We start from the raw sequence: 14,876 nt of genomic DNA on the forward strand, positions 1-14,876 counted from the left end.
TTTTTCATAAAATGTGATATTATACATACATAATGTCTATAGTATGTGTATTATAATATGGCATATGTGATTTATAAATGTTATGACTATTTCTGTTTTTATTAATTTTAATAATAATTTAAATAAGCCATGTAATTCTCAAGACTTGTATAATGCATTTTATGTCAGAAATGCCTAATTTAATCCAGTTTTGTGTTACTTAAGCATAATCAGGAACATCAACAATTTTAAAATACCCTAAAAGGCAATTTTGGCTCTAGATGAACATTATTTAAAACTTTAGGTATGAAGGCTTGTATGCATAAAAATGAATTTTATAAATATAAATAGAAGTCGAATATGTGCATTTGTGAGCTCTACAGTACTCTGAATTAGAATGTGTTGCTTAAGTATTTAAATGTCTTCTGAAAAAATTCTGCATGTGCATGATCAAACTAAATGAGGTCCATAAAATTTCCCATAGGTATTACGATATACAATAGTTTGATTAATAGTCACAAAATTCTTGCAGAAGTTTTGCTGATTAAATATCAACTTTTTTTAAATTCAATTTTCATAAGGATGGATTTGATTTGCTTTGTCCCAAAGTTTTCATTCAGGTGTAACATAGAGCAATGTGCTATATCTAATTTATCCACTGCATATTTACGAAGGTAATTCAGTTATAATATTTACATTCATCTTAATATTACTATTTATACAGGAATAATATTTGAATTTGTTTAAGTTATTGTGCATACATTACAGTTGATAATTATTTTCAAAATAAATGAGCTAGTTTGACAGTCAAAATTAATAACTTGAAATTAACAGAAATAAAATCATACTTTTTAACATGCAAAATATAGTTATTAACACTTCCCAACCTCATAAGCCCAATGATAATATAAGGTTTTATTTTCAGAGAATTGTTTTTCACCATCTAAATTTTGCCAGTATATAATATTAAATAAAGCATAACACGAGTTATCATCTGAGAATACTTGTACATCTGATACATACCTGTACATGTGAAGAATTTAGATTCGCCCACACTAAGCTCTACTTTGCTAAGTGAAATTGTCACTTGAAGAAGAGCTGAAAAAAAAATTTAAATCATAATTAAGTATGGCTTTCAACATGAATTCTAAGATTTTATTACATGATCTATAAACTACACGATCCAAATAGCAATTATTTTCCCTGTAAATTTTTATTACCTGTAAAAAGAAATGAAAGTTGTATAAAATACATTCTAATTATAAAATACAATCTAACAACATTATGTCTGTTACATTAGTATGCAACTCAGAACCAGACCAAATACAGGACTTACTTAATAAAGCATGTTGAAATTTCTTTGTCATGTAAATGAGTGAATTCATACTCACTTCCATATTTACATTCTTGGTTATATATGTGCTACCACATTGGGCAATAACTACAAAAAATGTTTGCCCAACATTTGGAGCCTTGTTTGAAAGAGTATATCTTACACTGTCATCATAACAATAAAAATATAAACTACATTTTGATTACCTACTAAAATATTTCCATGAAAAGAAGAAAAACATTGCATAAGAAATGTGAATGAACACTATTTTGACAAGATAAATAAATTACGTGAAGGAACCAGCACAATGGTAATAAAAGAGAGGAGATGTTCAATAAGTTTGTTGTAAATTTTGAAATAAAATAGCTGAACATTCTAAAAGTTTAGAAGAAAATTAGAATTATATTTTAATACAAATTGAAAGACTTATATTTCTAATAATATGGTAGACAAGATAGTGTGACTGCATTCCAAAACTCATCCCTTCATCCCTTACTTCCAGATACGTATAGCTGAGCTTTCAGAAAATTAATGGAGCACCAAGGTGGGGGGGGATGAAGAAAAATCTAAAAATCAGAGTATAAAGTGATACCAGAAATCTGTGGATTATAGTAAGCAAAAGGTGCACAGATTGCACAAAGATGGGGTCAAAACTTGTCTATGAAAGTGGGTGCTATTGAACGCCAGATAACACTGGAGCAGAATAAAATTCACCCTTAGTATGAGAAGGGTATAGAATAAATCATCCTACTGGCAAAAGGGCAGTGATAAAGACAGTTGATTCTCCTGGCCTGTGGAGGGGGGAAATGTTTCTATTTAAACAGATTAACCACACTCTGCCATATCCCAGGTTTGGGAATTTAATTATAAACACATATTCTTTGGGAACCTCCAAGCTGAGAAATTAAACAAAAAAGCAGTGCCCCATGTAGGGCTGACAGCTAAGTGGTGGACAAATGTAATCCCCTTCTGAGGAACTGTATCATTAGCCCACACTGCCCAAGATGTTTATAAATTAAACTCTCTTCAACCTAAACTCATATTCTGTCATAAAAAAACATGGTGAAATAAGGCACTGTGAGCAAGAGTCAACTAAAACATCCAAAACGATAAACAGACCCACAAAATTTCAAAAAATGGAATTAGACTCAGAATGTAACTTAACTATATTGAAAACATTTAAAGAAATGAAATATAAAATCAAAAACATGAGAAAAGAAGAAAATATTTATCAAGGAAGATTTGTTGGACATGTTTAAGCTCTTTAAAATACGTTTCCTTGTACTCCCCATCATCAAATAATAAATTCCTTCTTTTCCAGGATACCTCTTTCGGAAACAGGCGGGCTTACATGGTTTTCTTCTCTTCCCTCAATCTGGGCCCATTTTTATTCATAATTCCTTAATTCTCAAAGAGTGCTTGGCACATTATAGGGGTCAACAAGTGGTCAAGTCAGTCTGATATTTCAGAGAGAAATAGGTTAAGTTAGATAGAATAGGAAGAAAACTAGTAGAACCAAGGGGCAAGAGAGTTATCTAAAAGCTATAAAGAAGGCCGGTTCCAGTGAGGACTTTTCCTTCTGAAGAGTAACTAATCCCTCAGGTGCATTTAAAGTGAGATGGGGTCAACAGAGGCAAATTGCATAAGTTAAGGAAATTAAGACTGTCCCTACAGTTAGCGTGAATATGAAGAGATGGCTGAGGTTTGGGGGATCCACAATTCTGGGCATGTGGTCAGGGGTTTTGTAAATTGGGGAAGATCTGGGCATACCTAACAGATAGAAGGGAAGGAGGCAGAAAAGACATTATATGGTTGAAAATAAAAAGGGAATTGCCATTCTGTTCCACTTTTTCTTTCTTTCCTCCCTTTTCTTTCTCTTTTAAGATATTATCCCATTTCCTTTTCTCTGTGGATCTTTAGTATGTGCTTTTCCAAATCTAGTCCTGCGGTTTCCAACCTCAGCTAGAATTCAGTTGGATAGCATATTTTAATTTCAAACTTTCTGAGTGCAAACCAAATTCATTTCCCTTCCACCAAAAGTTGCTCACTGTTCATAGTCCATTTTTGGGCATCATCAATCAATTTTCAAGTCTTGGAGATATAGCCTCTGAAATATCATTTGCTTGCATTCTTATTTCAAACAATTTTCCCCTAATACATGTACTCCTTAATTTTAATGTGAGATGTTTGTTTTAATCTGAGATAGTGATATATCAGATTCTATATTTCTTTTTCTGACTTTTATCTCTTCAACCTCTCTTTCCATGAAGTATTTCTTAGGCTTCTGCATGCATAAGTTTCTAAAACTGTTTAATTTCACCTGCCTGCTTCAAAAGTCCTCAAAGCGGATTTGCTTAGCCCAATTAGTTAATTATTATACAAATTTTAATTGAAAGAAAACTTGCCTTTCCATGTTTATTTCCAATTACTCTTTCCCAATGCTCTGCAGCTACAGACAACCACAATGAATCATCCCTCATCTTTTTCATGGACTCTTTTACTTTCCTGCCACTATGGATTCACTCAAGCTATTTCCTCTGTTTTTCTCTCCCTTTCTCACATGTCCACATGACTGCCTATATTCTATCTTCAAAGCAAGAGTAAAATATCAATAACTTTACAAAACATTCTTTAATAGCCTCCTCTATGGTATCAACAAATAAGTATCTTTGATCAGTAGGCATTTTCTTTTTTTTTTTTAAAGATTTTATTTATTTGTTTGAGAGGGAGAGAATGAGAGATAGAGAGCACGAGAGGGAAGAGGGTCAGAGGGAGAAGCAGACTCCCCGCTGAGCAGGGAGCCCGATGCGGGACTTGATCCTGGGACTCCAGGATCATGACCTGAGCCCAAGGCAGTCACTTAACCAACTGAGGCACCCAGGCACCCCAATCAGTAGGCATTTTCATTAAACGAGTGAAACTTACATAATAGCTAATTATATTAACTTCTCTACCTATTAAAATGTAAATTTCTAAAAGTGAAGGCTCATCACCCTCACTTCTGTTTCTCCTGTAATTAAACTGATAAAATATGAATACAGGGCAGAACAATGCATAAACACTTACCAAGAGCTTATTGTACAGTATGGATAGAACACTGACATTATTGACAGTATCAAATTGTGGGATGACTTCATTGCCTTAAAAATAATTTAAGGATATCAGACAGTTTGACAAATGTCTGCCACTTATTATTTAAATACTTTCCATCTTTGGTCTTTGTAGTAAATTTGCTTTTCTAAGGAAAAGTATATAGAAAAGACAAAACTTGAAGGATATAAGCACTTTATATGTTAAATATAGTTCTGGATAATTTTACACTGATTTGCTGATGGGTATAATAAATAACCTATTCATTGTAATAAAATGAAATTGAGCCTGAAATTAATTAGTTAATTTGTGTTAAAATACTTGGTTAATTTTTCATTCAGTAAAAAACATCAATTCACCCATTAATCAAGACCATATTTTTCATGGACATTTTGGTGACTAGACACATTGCTATAATTCAGGTGTTAAAGTATATAAAGAAAATACATATTTCCCAAAGGCTAGATTTGCTCTAATTGACCTCTACAGATACATTAAAACGTGCATATTAGGAAAAACCTGGAGAACTAAAATTTAAGGTCATGTCTTAATCATGGCTCTAGTGATTTAACATCCAGAGTTTCTTGTAATCGTTCTTGACCCACAGCCACCTCGAACAGTCTCATTTTGGACCTAAATGTCAGAAGAAAATTAAAGTTTTGTAGTGTCAAAAGTTGTGCTCAGAGAAAAGTAGACAGGACTGATACATTTGATACCACCTAGTTAATCTCTCCATTTTTGGTTACACACACACAAAATGAAAGTGGATAGTAATATGAGGCCTTTATTTCATTTAGAAAAAAAATAATAAGCATTTCTAATTACAATTTCCATTTAGGACTGGAATTTGAAAATAAAATGGCATTCACTGATGCTGAACAATCTCATTTTGATGTCTTACTTTTTTATGTATTTGGAATAGATATAATAACTTTAAAGAAACCCATGAAGGGTATAATATTTCATAGACTCATTTCCTATAAGGGCCATTATTGATTAAATAATGGCATTCCTTATAAATCAATCAATAAACTATCTTTTTGTATTAGAATTAGGGTTGAATAGTTGAAAAAATGCCAGTATCTTCATAATAGATTCTTTTTTTCTTCTTTAAGTAATTTCTACACCCCAGTTACATGTGGTTCAAACTCACAACCCCAAGATCAATAGTCACATGCTCTTCTGATTGAGCCAACCAGGCACCCCCTTCATGATAGATTCTTAAAGTAAGAAAAAGCTTTAACCCATAGACTGAGAAGTGGAGCCATGGTAAATCTACATCCTCTATAAATTATTCTCAAGGAAATCCATGTAATATCAACCTTAAAAATAGAGTTAGGTAAATTAAAAATTGTCTACAAAAATCAGTATTTATTAACTATATGCATTTGCAAATCACTTTTTTAAAATGCAATGGTATACAAAAATAATAAGCCACAGTTCCAAATGTCAAAGGAATTACAATTTATTTGGAAAGACTAACACTACATAAAATGATAAATGATAAAACAAGACGGCATATATCAATTACGGCCATCATGAGATTTATAATCAGGAAGCCTGCACAGAGGGCAATAAAATTTGAAAAAGATGTGATAGATATTGTAATAGACAGAAAGAGGGTAGACATTCCAAGTAAGGAATATATATGCTGCTGGACATTCCAGATAAGGCAAAAGTATTCAAGGAACATTCAGAGAATTCCTAGGAGATCAATATAGAGGAGGTTAACTTCATATATAATATTGATAATATATTATCATTGGAGAAAGAGTTTTGAAAAGACATTGGAGGATCTCAAAAGCCATGGTAAATATCAAACCTTAAATTTTCCTTCATTAATTATTTATAAATAGATACTGACATGACAAAATTGGCATTTAGTAAAGGTTAGGCAGAAGATAGGATGACTGACAACTGAATTAAGGGACAAGCACTTTAGAGTATATTATGTTGAGTATCTGGGTTGGCTGGTGGCAAAAATATGGAAAGACAGGAATGTATGTAACAATAAAGATCATAATAGGAGTTACCTCTGTGATCAATGAGAAAATTGGTGAAAAAGGGAGAAAGTCAAAGATGTTAAGGTTTTCTATTTCAATGAAACAAGTGTCGCCAACGTGAGAAAGAGTATCAGGAGAAGAGCTAATGGAGGGAATATATGGAACTGCAATTTGTTTCCTAAATGAAAATTATTTCTCAAAATAGAACATAGGGAACATTTTAACAAAGGTAACTGCTATCATAACAAAGCTTAAATTAATAATTAAGCATGCATATTAAATAGCAGATATTCAAAAGAGACTTTCTTTTTTTAATATATTTTTTTAAGATTTTATTTATTTGACAGAGAGAGACACAGCGAGAGAGGGAACACAAGCAGGGGGAGTGGGAGAGGGAGAAGCAGGCTTCCCGCCGAGCAGGGAGCCCGATGCGGGGCTCGATCCCAGGACCCTGGGATCATGACCCGAGCTGAAGGCAGATGCTTAACAACTGAGCCACCCAGGTGTCCCATCAAAAGAGACTTTCTCAATTTATAGGAATATAAATATAATGAAGTCACTGGCATTTCTAAGTTCCATGAGGGGTCCAAGAGCCCGTTGCAATTTGATACAACATTTAACAACGGCATTTAAAATGGCCAGTTCATCACTTGCAGAGGTTTAAAAACTGACAACTTAATCAGTCTACTATATGCCTGACACAAAGCAGAGTTGGATTCACTTAAAATTCAACAGACATGCAGAGAGAACTTAAGGCATTGATTTATCTTGGTACAATGACTTGTAACATTTTTCAAGCAAGCACTTTTATTCCTTGGCCTTCACACTGAGGGAGTTGGGAGAACTAAGGCACTTACCTAGTAATTATAGAAACTCTCAAGGAATCTTACTTACTGAAAGGCAAACTAAGAAACAGACTCTTACCTATGGAGAACAGACTGATACCAGAGGAGAGGAGGGTGGGGGATGGGTGAATTAGGTGATGGGGTTTAAGGGCTCCATTTGTGATGAGCACCAGGTGAGGTATGGAAATGCTGAATCACTATATTGTACACCTGAAACTAATATTACACTACGTGTTAACTAATTTGAATTTAAATAAAAACTTAAAAGTGTGCATACATGAAGTGATACTATAGGAAACGAAACAAAAACAAGTGAATATTTCTTTTTTTAAAGATTTTATGAATTTATTCATGAGAGAAAGAGAGACAGGTGGAGGTGGAGGGAGAAGCAGGCTCCCCGCGGAGCAGGGAGCCCGATGCAGGACTCATTCCCAGGACCCTGGGATCATGACCTGAGCCAAAGGCAGATGCATAACCAACTGAGCCACCCAGGTGTCCTGCAAATGAAAATTTTTTATTCATATTTCTCCATGAATGTTTCTGTTGGCTAAATTGAATAAAAAGCAGTTTTAAATCTACTTTTATTCTCTGTAGACTATTCTATTTTTGAGAATCTAGGTCTTGCTAAATTTATAAAAATTTGCATAAGTTAAATTAGTGACATATTAAGTGCCTTTTGAGTAAACTGTTTTGCTGTCATGGATTATTCAGTAGTTGTGGGTATTTGTGTTTCAATCCAAACATGCATTTTACTTGTGAATTGAAGTGTACAAAAATGTCATCCAAATGACTGGTACTCAAGAAGTAACCGATGTTCAAAAGAGAACACGTGAAGGAAAAGATATGGCAAATAAAGATATAAAGAAAGGAAGAAGTACAAGGGAAACCGAGAAGGTCTGTAAAGAAATGTCAAGAGATGATGAGCTTGGGAAGACCATCATGTTGAGGAAATACATTTTATGATCATTACACTCTCATATGTCATGGAACCACAGCACTGAGCAAAAATCAATCACTTATGTATTGAGATTCTCCCCTATGTCAAGCATTTAAAAACCTGGGCTTACCAAGAGATTACGAATAAATCATAGCAAAGAGGAAACGTTTGTGAAATGAAGTTCATGCAGATTCAAATATATTTTTGTTGTAAAAACAGACAAAATGATTTTTTCCCAAAATACATTGTCCGAAATTAAATAACATGGAATAAGTTTAGAATGAGATATAGAAGTTGAAACTCCAAATTTGTCTATTTATTTATTTTTTGAAACTTCAAATTTAAATAAACTTCAACGCATAGCATACTCAGCAAAATAGTTTACTAATAAATCAAAACAATACTTTAATATTTATAAACATGGAAACAATAAGACCATCTGTACCATATTTTAAAATAAATCCTTTTTCTTAAATCACTTAATGTAAATAAAAGTAAAAAATATCCCTTCATGCCAATTAGTCTGGAAAATGTCAACTGAGCGATGAGTGAAACAATCTGTGCTTACGTGGTAGGTAAGCCCAGAGTCCCTTTACCAGACCAAGCACAGCTCACTCATCACTTATTTTGATTGTGACATTTAATTAAAACTAAAATATCCCGAAGTGGCAGCTAAGTCCAAGTTCTACATCCAATCCAAGTTTATTTCAACAGACACCACTTAGACATGTAAGTTATTAGCTGCCTTGGGGAAACCAGCATAGAACATTGTGTACAATTTTGAATCACTGCTAATACTATGTGGTAATAAATTAAATTAAGAAGAGTGTTTGCAGAGGGACTAATTCCTAAGTGTCTGGATGCCTATGTAAGTGCTTTGTCTACTCCAAGTGTGTGGACTTTCCAGATTAAGGTTAGCCTAAGCCTTATTCATAAGACTGACAAATCAGAGATCAAACATCTGTCACAGCCCAACTACGCCAGTGTTCACCTGCCTTACTTGCCTAAGTCGAATCATAGTGCTGGCTAGTCAACACTCACAGTGCTTATCAGCGTGCCTTGATATCTATTGTCAGAAAATGTGAAACCTGTCAGGATATTGCAAATTCTAGTATGAAATGAGAAAAAAGGAAGGAACAGCTTTAGGAACAAAAATGTTTTCTAAATCAGAAGCACTATTATAAGGGACGAATGAAAGATGCCATCCTTAATGTAAGGCTGTACTAATTTCCTTTGCTCAGTGCAAATCATAAAATTACTATGAGTACATTATGTACCAGAATCCAAAATATTTCCATAGGAATACACTCCTTAAAATAAACAGTTTTGAAAGAATATTATAAGGCATGAGTCATAACATTTTTAAAGGTTTTCAATTGCACAGGGTAACTAACAATGACTACTAGAATAAAATTGACACTTATAATTCAAAGATATATGCAGTTATTTACTCACTGAGCGGCTCATTCTATAACCACGTATGGGATCACTGAGTAGATTCACCTGAGCACATATATAAAGTTTGCTCTTATATAACCACAAGAAAAATATTTCACTAAGCTAAAAAGTTTATAGTTTCATGAAATAAACAATTTATATGTTTTAAGAAGTCAACAACAATTCTGTTTCTTAGGCCTCCAAATCAATAACCTTATATTATGACCAGGGGTATATAATACTAAGATTAAGTATTATAAAAAGAAAACATATTTTACAAATGATTTATTCAAATGTATTCATAGAGACATGGAGGGAAAACCAGAGAAATTTAAAAAGAGCAAATTAGTTTGGATGGTTAAATATAGAGAAACCTTTTGTGTTTTTTTATGAAGGCATTTTAAACATCTCAGTCTTAGATTATGATTGCCTGAAGGTACCTACAGGGTCTCTGGTCTAGTGATCTAAGGTTCCAGATGAGGAAATGAGTCCACAAGGTTTATCTGTTTCAGCAGGCCCCAGGACAAAGCAGAAGTGGATCCCTGGCCTGAAATAACTTTAGATTTCCAAAATACTTGGTGCTATTTTGTTGAAGACTTCGAGTGAAAGAGCAGACTGGTTACCTCCTCAGAAGGGAGGAAACATTAACTTGGGGATAATCCCCTCCAGATGGAAAGAGAGTGGATAGCCCACCCCCTTCTCCCAGGGAACTGAGTCAGAAAAGAGATGTAAAATATGGAGTTGCCAGGACCCATTCTTCTACGGCATGGCTTCCTACTTCGGGCTAACAGAATGTGAGGTTGTCCACAGGTTGAGAGGAAGGCTGGTATCAGAGAAGTGGGACCTCCCAATTTTGCACAGCTCTATGTGTGAACAGGCTGTGTGTGTAAACAGCAGGAACTCCATAAATGGTGACTGCAACAACCCGAGGCAACAGAGAACTCAGGGTAGCACAATGAGGAAAAGGAGAGTAAGGGTTAGTACTTTTGTGTGTTCTGGACTCCTGTGTGATGTGGGAAGATGTAATGTTCCTAACCCCACATAAGTGTCATGTAGCAGAAAGCAGTGCCAGTCATGAGGCTTGATGTGGGGGTTCCCTGCTGTGAGGTTAGTGACTGGCCGTGAGGCACCCGTGAGGCTCACCTGCCAGGGACAGGACAGAAAATGTAGGTTACCTCTGAGATGTCAGCACGAGAGAATCCCTGGTCCCTGACTGAGTCGTAAGTACAAACCACACATTCACCGGCAATTTCTCTAAGACACCAGTTCAAGGGATCAGGAACCCTAGCAGAACTGGACACAAAACAAAACACAAAAACCTCAGCTGAAGCAAGGACCACAGTAAGAGCTTGTATCTAAGAGTCCCGCCAGTGGCTACAAGTTTACATAGGAAGTTTCCCCTCAAGGCACCTGGGGGCTTAGTCCGTTGAGCATCCCACTTTTGATTTCGGCTCAATCATGATCTCAGGGTCATGAGATCGAGCAACGCGTCAGGCTCACGTGCTAGTTGTGAAGCCTGATTAAGATTCTCTCCCTCTACCTTTACCTCTACCCACTCTCTCAAAAAAAAAAAAAAAAAAAAAAAAGGGAAGGGCCAGTTTTCCCCTCCACACCAGACACAGAGATGCTACTGTCTGAGGAAGGTGGTATTAAAGATTCAGAGTTTACCTCAAAGATACTGAATTAACTGTATAAACTAAAATAAACCAAGATTCTGTCTTTGGTCTGATACAAAGTATCTGATACAAAGCAAATACTAAATGAATGTTAACTGCTGTTATTGTAATACCTCTTCTTTAGCTCTAAAGGTGCTCACAAAGACAAATATAGTACCTTGTTCCTTCTACATAAGACAACTGCTCCATGTTTGCACACCACAAAGACTGCCATTCAAACTGTATTTGTAGTTTTTCATTCCAAATAAACTGAGAAATTGTTTACTCAATCCAAACTTAATTAGAATGTATTTAAGCAAAATTTGTTCATTTCTATCTTTCAATCCACTTGGGCTGCTGTAACCAAATACCATAAGCTGAGTGGCTTACAAACAACAAACATTTATTTCTCAGTTCTGAAGGTTGGAAGTCCAAGATCATGGCACCAGCATGGTCCTGTTCTGGTGAAGGCCCTCTCCCAGGGGTGCAGAATGCCTACTTCTTGTGTTTTCACATGGTGAAAAGAGAATGAGAGCTCTTTGGGGTCCCCTTTATAAGGGTACTAATTCCATCATGAGGGCTGCACCGTCACAACCGTATCATCTCCCAAAGGCCCTATTTTCTAACATCATCATCTCGGGCATTAGGATGCCACCATGCTAGTTTTGGAGGGACACAAACATTCAGATCAGAGAGGCCTGCATTCAATAAGGCTGACTGAGGTGCTAAAGATTTCTTCCCTTGGGAAGGACTTTCTACAACAGGCTGTAGAATTTGCTGACACATGCACAAATAATACAAAAATTTCTGGTGCTCATTTCCATGATACTCATTACCCTGGTGAAGGGTAGAAAATGTGCAAAATATGAAGTTTTATTCCTATGAACAAAAAAAGCTATTGTCTCAGTCACCATTTGCAGGAAATTATGGACTAGAGTTATTATAAAGCTTATTATAATGTAATAAATACACCTGAAGTAACCAAATTCCTAAATCAATGCTAAGAGAAATTATGAGTATCAAAGTGATTAATTTCTGCCAAACTAGTATAGTAATAAATATTTAAGGGTGTCCTATGTTTCAAATTCTGTCACATGTAAGTATGACTCCTCCAACAGAACCCCTGGGAAGTTGCTATTTATACGCCATATCTCTTATCCGAATTTTTGCTGAGAAAAGACAATGCCATACTAAATTTATTAAATGCCCTGGAACATTGCAGGCATCTATTTCATTTCTTAAAGAATGAATGTACACATGAGTCGGATATTTAAAAAAAACATTTAAATCTAAATTTGCCAAATAAAAAGGTGCAAATCTATTCCCCACTCCCAACCCCGGGAAAGAGAGGGTACTTATTTTAACTTATATTTTTAAAAGATTTTCTAGAATCAGACCTTTTTATTTTAATAGCAGATAATGAAAGAAACAAATTTGAATATACATTATTTGACTGATTGATTTGTTGATTGCAAAGAAAGATGATTATTACTGCATCAGTGAGTTCTATGATAGGTTTCAAACCCAAAATAACACCCTCACCTATTCATTAATTTTTTTTTTCATTCAAACCAACTACTTCTCATGCAACTGAGGACTGAGTATGGGGGATGATAAAAATATTTTATACTTTAATATTTTGTGACCTAGCTTAGAACCTTAACAGAAGTAAAGAAAGAGTACATATTGAATACATATAATTACTAGTATATTTTGAATACATATACTTTAAAATAGAATATTAACAGTAAAACCACGTATTTTATAACTCATAAATAATGTTCAACTTTGACTACTTTTTCTATATTAATTAAATTAATGTGACTCTGCCTTATAGTTGTGCTTTTAAAGTTCATCAGCTAGTCCCTTTACACACAAGTCCAAGGGGTCAGGAAACTGACCAGAACACAAAACGTGAAGCTGACCCAAGAACAACAGAATAACGTGTGTATCTATGAATCCCCCCAACCACTGAACATTTACATAAGTAGGTTCCCCCTCCCCACTATATATGCATGAGTGTAGCTGGCTCAGAAAAATCAGCAGTTACATGTTCTTTCTCTTTCATCTCTGGTTCCTGGATTCTTGATTTTATTTGTTGTACCATTTAGTCTGGTAAAACTTTTATAGACACTGTTAGATTACTTGATCCTTTACAGTCTCAGATGACAACCTGCTCTAATTACAGCCACATAGATTTCATAGGACATTTCATCCAGCTTCAAATGTTCCTGAAGTTTCTGTCTCTCATACAGAATGGGGGATAAGATTATATAGAGTTTACCCGACTCTCCACTTAAGAGACAGAAGGGAGTGCTTGGATGTCAATTCTGTGATTACTCCAGTGACCACTCTTTGCTCCTAACCTGCGGAGAAATTGGTTGTATTCTAACTCAATCCATCACTTAATTTTACAAGCCAAAGAGTTTACAGTTTAATGGCAATCCCAGGCAAGTGGTTTCTTTTTTATCTTATTTATCTGAAAAACTGAAACAGGGTGAAATTCTCCTCCTACATACAGAAAGCCTATGATAATGACTCCTAGGACATACTAAATCACTGCAGAGTTCTATTCTATACTCGCAGCTTGATTAAAAAGATGAATGATTGCAGGTCCAATGTAGAAAAGTCAAAGGAGGGAATAACAATGACATCTTCAAAGACACTCCTGGTAAAGAACAGAGGACTACTGCTTTTCTAGTGTTACTGAGTATACACTGCTCAAGGTCATGACACTTTTCTGTAACGTTTCATGAAGCTGGACTTCCGAGGTATATAGGATCTCCTCTAGATGGGGATCATAGGTATGTCCAAGACACAGAAGTGACTTCTTCTGGAAGTTCATTAACAGGTCAGTACTTAAATCTCTAGGCTGAGGAACTATAATGTACTTGAAATATACTGTAACATTTTTTTAGATTGGACTTGTGTGAGCCTCTGTTCTCTGCATTTGGAAACATGGCATTCCTTTAGAAATGCACGAGATTATACAGAGGTTGAATTGTAGGTCATCAACAAGTAGAGAGGGGAGGAACTCTATTTCAGTCTGTAAGTGTGGGAGACTCTCCAACAATCAAGGGCATCCAATAGCCCTTGTGTATGCAAGAAGATATAAGCAGTCCATCACTCAATTTTACACAATCCAGCTAAAATAATTGACCTCTATATGCAAGAAAAGGACTAGTTGGATCCCCAGTAACATCTGTAGTATTCTAATAACTGAAAATATTATTTCTGCCCCCATCCTGGCCTGCCCTGGAGGGGCATGAATGTATGTATTCCACTAAAATTTATATGTTGACCCCAATGTGATGGTACTATGAAGTGATGTCTCTGGGAAATAATTAGATAATGTGAGTGGAGCCCTCATAATGGGATTAGTAGCCTTATAAAAGGGTCTCCAGAGAGCTTTTTCATTCTCTCTCTACCTTGTGAAGATACAACAAGAAGTAGGCAGTCTTCAGCTTGGGAGGGGGCCCTCACCAGGCTTGACTGGGCTGGCATCCTGTTTTTAGCCTTTCATCCTCTGAAACTGTGAGGAATAAATGTTTGCTGTTTAAGCCACCCAGTCTATGGTAATTTGTTATAGCAGCCCAG

At 35.3% G+C, this 14,876-nt stretch overlaps 1 protein-coding gene across 2 annotated transcripts in view; it reads right to left on the bottom strand.

Moving 5' to 3' along the window:
• NCAM2 (neural cell adhesion molecule 2) overlaps nt 1-14,876 on the bottom strand; it is a 519,291-nt gene that overhangs the window by 220,972 nt on the left and 283,443 nt on the right. For both annotated transcript variants that reach the window (XM_025872652.2, XM_073891683.1), the window contains exon 2: nt 1,003-1,077. In XM_025872652.2, the coding sequence (XP_025728437.1) occupies nt 1,003-1,077 (75 nt within the window). The remainder of the gene's footprint in view (nt 1-1,002; nt 1,078-14,876) is intronic.

Source organism: Callorhinus ursinus, unplaced genomic scaffold (genome assembly GCF_003265705.2).
Source record: "Callorhinus ursinus isolate GAN/ISIS: 27379988/994484 unplaced genomic scaffold, GSC_fseal_2.0 scaffold1, whole genome shotgun sequence".
Classification (NCBI taxonomy): Eukaryota; Metazoa; Chordata; class Mammalia; order Carnivora; family Otariidae; genus Callorhinus; species Callorhinus ursinus.